The 6,855-nt window shown below is 39.7% G+C and overlaps 1 protein-coding gene across 2 annotated transcripts in view; it reads right to left on the bottom strand.

Annotated features, from left to right (window-relative positions):
• Positions 1-240: 240 nt before the first annotated feature.
• LEPR (leptin receptor) overlaps positions 241-6,855 on the bottom strand; it is an 80,392-nt gene continuing 73,777 nt past the window's right edge. For both annotated transcript variants that reach the window (XM_073643829.1, XM_073643830.1), the window contains exons 16-19: positions 6,703-6,798; positions 3,333-3,438; positions 2,905-2,980; positions 241-2,693 (exon numbers count right to left, since the gene is read on the bottom strand). In XM_073643829.1, the coding sequence (XP_073499930.1) occupies positions 1,899-2,693; positions 2,905-2,980; positions 3,333-3,438; positions 6,703-6,798 (1,073 nt within the window). In that variant the 3' untranslated portion in view covers positions 241-1,898. The remainder of the gene's footprint in view (positions 2,694-2,904; positions 2,981-3,332; positions 3,439-6,702; positions 6,799-6,855) is intronic.

The following is a 6,855-nucleotide window of genomic DNA, read 5'->3' as shown; positions in this document are numbered from 1 at the left end:
AGTCAGTTGCCTTAAGCTTTTGGTTATAGACATTTTTTTTGTTTGGATGAACCTCAGGTGTTGATTGTTGCTTGACTTCATGCTGGGACTTCTTGCTGTGATAGATGCATAGAAGAGAAAAAAAAACTTTGCAACTGGCAACAGCAGATCCTAAAATTTACACACATGATAATTTACTGCTCACAAAACTCGATTGGGATCAAACTCTGTAGTTCTACTCCCATTCGTAAATGGAGATCATTGTAAGGAAGAACCTAAATCACTTCCGTTTATTTAATTTTTTTTTATAACTTTGAGATTGTTGAGACACAAAAATATAACATTTATCTGAACATCTTCATGTAGGGTACATATACAAAAATAGTCTTACAATCTATACATCTTTAAGTTTAGGGTAAAATATATCACAGGGTCCAAAAATAGCTTTATATTGATAGAGTAGCAGCCAGTTTACTGGTAGAATATAATAAAATGGTCTTTAAAAAAAAAAATAGATTGTTTGTAGATGGGCAAAACTGTACTGTGGAAATCCCATAAGGGTTATCCCTGTCCGTATATCCTATAAGGCAATATGGAAATCATACAAGGAAGTCTCCTGTTTGGAACCCACTCTCTATAAGCTACAGCAATGAACAACTACAATCAGGGGCTTCTGCCTTAGAAAACAGGACTATGTAAGACATGGTCACCTGTTTCTTTAAATGCATGTCATATAAAACTACTTGTCGCCTACAGCATTTGCCTTCAGGTTCTCCTGGAAATATCAGGCCCAGGCAATTTCCTACTTGATGTTTCCTCAAGGGTCAGAAATGTTAAGGATCTTCAATGGTTTACCGTAAAATATATTTTTGCACTTTTCTCTCTTGTCCTGCTAGTTTTCATCCTGTAGTAGCAATCTCATCATGCTTCCTGATTGAATGGGATTCTAAAACAAGTCTGTATAACATGGAGAGGCAGTTTGTTGTACAGCAGAAAGAATGTCATCCTGAATGAACTATTTGCACTGAAATGGTGGCCACCTAGGCAGCAAATTTGTCAGTTTCTATGCAGAAAAGAAGAGCGTTAATGAAAAATAATGCAAGTGTACAATATATGATACTAATAATACTGTGTCTATTGCTACAGCGCATATGCATTTATGTTCCTCTCCATCCTGAAATTGCAGTGGCGTCATTCTGTTCTTATACCAAACTAACTTTTCTGTATGAACAGTTTATAACTTGACTTCGGCTCTTATTTAAAGGAACAGAACAGCTTTAAAATCTGGGGAAAATATTAAAAGTGGAGTTGTCCTTTAATGTATTTCAATCCATGTACATAGGGTCTATGTTTTTTTCTGATACTAACCATTTCCGGTCTCTAAAAGGGACCAAAAAATCCCTACACCTCAGTCACTGTATTACTACGTATATGTGTAGGGATAACATCAACCTATCCGCTCTAATAACAAGACTGCATTTATCTAAATGAATTCTGCTGAATTTTAATTGCCCTGTCTTTGTAGTTCACTTATTTTTACAACAGGTTACACAGAGCATGCAATTAATTTGCTCCATGTAGAGAATGTGCTTTCTATAAAATAACTGTGAATCCAACAAATGTGACACATATCCTATACTGACTGCAGCTGGACCTCCAGACAAGGGTTAGTGATGTCACAAGTCAGATGCAGTGACATCACATTAGGCCGATTGGCCAACTAAAGATCAAACGCTGTGAGTGGAGCACGGATGGTTTCTGGAGGTATCCACTTCAAGGATCCACCACCAAAGTGGAAAACAAAGGAGATCCAATCGGTCTACAACATTCGAAAACCCAAATACTTAATCCACTCCTTGTGAAATGATCATCTTTTAACATTCTTATATGACTGTGTGGAATGCATTATAGACAATGTATCACGTACACATATCAAACACCTCTGTGTCATCCGGAGACTGGCTCTGAAACTGTGGCACGTACGGAAGCAACGTTCTTTTCAGAAAACCAGGTTGCCCATAGTCATTTTCTATTATCTTGGAAGACTTTTCTCTCCGAAAGTCCAGCTCCTGATATGAAATATTTTCTTGGATGTGGTAGGTAACCAAGGGATTTTTTGAGAAATAATTGTCCTGTTCATTATTTTCATTGGGATCCAGACCCAAGTAGTACAGATTTCTCTCCGGGCTGTCTCCTTCAAAACTTTCCTCCTGATCAGTAGGCTCAGAAAACCCTTCGGAGGATACAGTAGAGTTTGAAGACATCATCGTTGGTTCCTTTGTATGTAATCCAGCCATGAAGAGAAATGCCTGTGTCTTTTCTTCAAGATTCCCGATAACAATAGGATTTTTTGTCAAAAAACATCCATCTCCGGAGCTGACGCTAATTTTTCTCTCGTTGATGCTTGGCTTGCCTTGATGAGGGTTGCTGATTATGGTGGCATATTTTACACTGGATTGGCAAGAGATATCTCTATAGATTGAAGTCTCGGGTTCATCTTCGTACGTGCAGCTGCTGCTAAAATGGCTTGTGGCACATGCAGAATCATGGTCGTCGGTCAACCGGTCAACTATCGAGACGTTGTCTATGTCTTCTTTCTTCCATCCTTTATCGATGTTCAGATTTTCAAAAATAGATTCAGGTTCTAAAATAAATGGAAAGTTGTGTGCCAGGTGTTGACGATGCTTCATGAAAAGGTTTTCTAATGTATCTGGCTGGACAAAAATGCAATTATTTATTCTTATTTATGCTTGTTCATGCCGGGAAACACAGTAACTAGATTAGAGGAAAGCTCACGAATCTCAATAATGGATGATTTATGTTTAGATTTAATAACTTAATATGATTTTTCGGGAACACTTTCTACTGAACACAAACTCATAAATGCTCAGACCAAAATAACTCAACTGATGTGGACAAACTAACCTTTTGAAAATTGACTCCTTGAGCCCAGGAGCAGTATTTGGGGTTGGGCACTTCCTTCCAGAACAATTGCTTCATTCTGAAATACAATACATGACAGGTATTGATGAAAAAATATGTAAGACATCTAAAATTATACATAAAAAGCCAAATTATTTTCATGATTTTCTCATGAAGCCAATACCCTCCTTTAAACATCTAGTCATTGACTAGCTGGTCATCTCATATCCAGTTAATAGAACCATCTGGAAACAAGTACAGTAGAAGACTTTTGCAGCAACACTATTAGCGAAGTGTCCTCATTTTTTTTTATATTGGATGCTTTACAATAAAAAGTGATTGTAAATTGTTGTTTTAAATTTACTGACAGAAAGTAAACAAACAGTATAGAATTTGAGCGAAATATACAGTACAGAAAATATTTGCATTACCTTTGACGTGATATTGCAAGAGTTATCACTAGCAGAAAAGACGTTGCGGTAATTACAGGTAAAATAATGTATAAGCCTGTGTTATTCTGCATTTCATCTGTGTCCTCTGAATGGATAAAAAAAACGATAAATCAGCTATAATCAACACAATCATCACGGAACAGTGCAATTATCAAAATTGTTTACTAAATCATCAAAACAAATTGGGAGAAATATTATTCAAAAGATTGAGCTAAGAATACATCAGGTGAGCCATTGTGACTGATTTCTATTTATATTACTGCCCCCCTTCCCCTGAACTATATAGTAGCAGCATTATAGTAGTTACAGTTGTGCTCAAAAGTTTGCATACCCCGGCAGAATTTTTCCTTTCTTTGCCTGGTTTCATAGAATATGAATGATAACAGAAAAACTTTTTCTCCACTCATAGTTATTGGTTAGGTGAAGCCATTTATTATCAAACTACTGTGCTTTTTCTCTTTTTAAATCTTAATGACAACCAAAAACATCCAAATGACCCTGATCAAAAGTTCACACACCCCAGTTCTTAATACTGTGTATTGCCCCCTTTATCATCAATGACAGCTTGAAGTACTTTGTGGTAGTTGTGGATGAGGTTCTTTATTTTCCCAGAAGGTAAAGCTGCCCATTTTTCTTGGCAAAAAGCCTCCAGTTCCTGTAAATTCCTGGGCTGTCTAGCATGAACTGCGCGCTTGAGATCTCCCCAGAGTGGCTCAATGATATTGAGGTCAGGAGACCGAGATGGCCACTCCAGAACCTTCACTTTGTACTGCTGTAGCCAATGACAGGTCGACTTGGCCTTGTGTTTTGGATCGTTGTCATGTTGGAATGTCTAAGTACATCCCATGCGCAGCTTCCGGGCTGATGAGTGAAAATTTGTCTCCAGTATTTGCTGATAACGTGCTGCATTCATCTTTCCTTCAACTTTTACCAAGTTTCCTGTGACTTTGTAGCTCACACATCCCCAAAACATCAGCGATCCACCTCTGTGCTTTACTGTAGGAATGGTGTTCCTTTAATCATAGGCCTTGTTGACCTCTCTCCAAATGTAATGTTTATGGTTGTGGCCAAAAAGTTAAATTTTGATCTCATCACTCCAAATTACCTTGTTCCAGAAGTTTTGAGGCTTGTCTCTGTGCTGTTTGGCATATTGTAGACAAGATACTTTGTGGCATTTGCACAGTAATGGCTTTCTTCTGGTGACTCGACCATGCAGCCCATTTTTCTTCAAGTGTCTCCTTATTGTGCATCTTGAAACAGCCACACCGCTAGTTTTCAGAGAGTCCTGAATTTCAGCTGATGTTATTTGTGGGTTTTTCTTTGCATCCCAAACAATTTTCCTGGCAGTTGTGGCCGAAATTTTTGTTGGTCTACCTGACCGTGGTTTGGGGTTTACAGAGCCCCTGATTTTCCATTTGTTAATCACAGTTTGAACGCTGCTGACTGCATTATCAATTCCTTGGATATCTTTTTGTATCCCTTTCCTGTGTTATACAGTTCAACTACCTTTTCCCGTAGATCCGTTGACAATTCTTTTGCTTTCCCCATGACTCACAATCCAGAAACGTTAGTGGCTGGATGACAGATGCAAGAGTCTGTCTGGATCCTAGAAACTCATTTTTATGCACACACACTGATTACAAGCAAACAGGTCACAGGTGAGGATGTTACCTTTAGTAGCCATTCAAACCCATTTGTGTCAAATTCTGAGCATGTTATCAGGCCAAAATCACCAGGGTATGTGAACTTTTGATCAGGGTCCTTTGGATTTTTTTGGTTGTCATTAAAATTTAAAAGAGAAAACACAGTAGTTTGACAATAAATGGCTTCACCCAACCAATAACCATGAGTGGAGAAAAAGTTTTTTTGTTATCATTCATATTCTCTGAAACAAGGCCAAGAAAGCAACAATTCTGCCGGGGTATGTAAACTTTTGAGCACAACTGTATATTCTTGTACATAGGGCAGTATTATAGTAGTTATATTCTTGTACATAGGGGCTGTATTATAGTAGTTATATTCCTTTACATAGGAGCAGCATTATAGTAGTTATATTCTTATACATAGGGGACAGTATTATAGTAGCTATATTCTTGTACATACGGGCAGTATTATAGTAGTTATATTCCTGTACATACGGGCAGTATTATGGTAGTTATATTCTTGTACATAGGGGCAGTATTATAGTAGTTATATTCTTGTACATAGGGAGCAGTATTATAGTAGTTATATTCTTGTACATAGGGGGCAGTATTATAGTAGTTACTAGATGGTGGCCCGATTCTAACGCATCGGGTATTCTAGAATATGTATGCGGCCGACCGGGCACAATCAGCAAAGCGGTGTTAAAATTTGGCGCCTATATCGCAGATTGGTCACGGCCGGCGGTCGCGACTAATCAGCAGAGCGGGGTTTAAATTTGGCGCCAATAATGCTGATTGGTCGCGTTCGCTGGCCGCGACCAATCAGCAGAGCGGGGTTTAAATTTGGCGCCAATAATGCTGATTAGTCACGGCCGGCAACCGCTACCAATCAGCAGAGCGTTGTTTAAATTTGGCACCAAAATCGCTGATTGGTCGCGGCCGGCCACCGCGACCAATCAGCAGAGCGGGGTTTAAATTTGGCGCCAATCTCGCTGATTGGTCGCGGCTGGCATCCGCGACCAATCAGCACAGCAGTGTTTAAATGTGGCGCCAAAATCTCTGATTGGTCGCGGGCGGAGACCGAGACCAATCAGCGAATCGTATTGGTGAGGACCGGGGAGCGGAATCGTATTGGTGAGGACCGGGGAGCGCCGCTGACTGTGCAGCTACTTCCGCTGCGAGAAGCCGGGAGATGAGCGGCTTCTCGCAGCAGAAGTATCCTGACCCGCGGGGTCCTTCTGCTGCTAGCGGCCGGGAGATGAGCGCCTCGCGCCGGTCATCTCCCGGCTGCATCGCCGCTGAGCTCCGTCCCGCAGATGAGCCGCTAACGGCCGCCATCTTTTTTCTGAAATCCCGCGTCGCTGATTGGCCGCTGCCGGACCAATCAGCGACGCTGGATTTCCTAGACAGACAGAAAGACAGACAGACGGGATAAGACGATTATATATATAGATATTCTTGTACATAGGAGCAGTATTATGGTAGTTATATTCTTGTACATAGGGGCAGTATTATAGTAGTTATATTCTTGTACATAGGGGCAGTATTATAGTAGTTATATTCTTGTACTTAGGGGGCAGTATTATAGTAGTTATATTGTTGCACGCTATGCCATCAAGATTTCAAGTTGAATTAAAACCATGGTGTTTTACAGTACTTTGTGATTTTTAGGTGCGAACATGCATTAGTTTCTATAAGATTCTTACCTTTAGAGAATTCATATGTAATGTGAGGGCTGCCAACACCTTCCAAAAACACAGGAGTCAGGCTAAACTGGTATTTCTCAATGGCAAAGAATTTGTCTGTAAATGACAGATAACAAACAGCATGAAAAGATTTTACTAAGGTTGTCTGTGACA

This window comes from Phyllobates terribilis, unplaced genomic scaffold (assembly GCF_046119375.1).
Source record: "Phyllobates terribilis strain yellow unplaced genomic scaffold, ASM4611937v1 Scaffold_8__6_contigs__length_399053987, whole genome shotgun sequence".
NCBI lineage: Eukaryota > Metazoa > Chordata > Amphibia > Anura > Dendrobatidae > Phyllobates > Phyllobates terribilis.
Note: the sequence above shows the minus strand (reverse complement) of the source record. Positions and strands in the feature narration are given on the sequence as shown.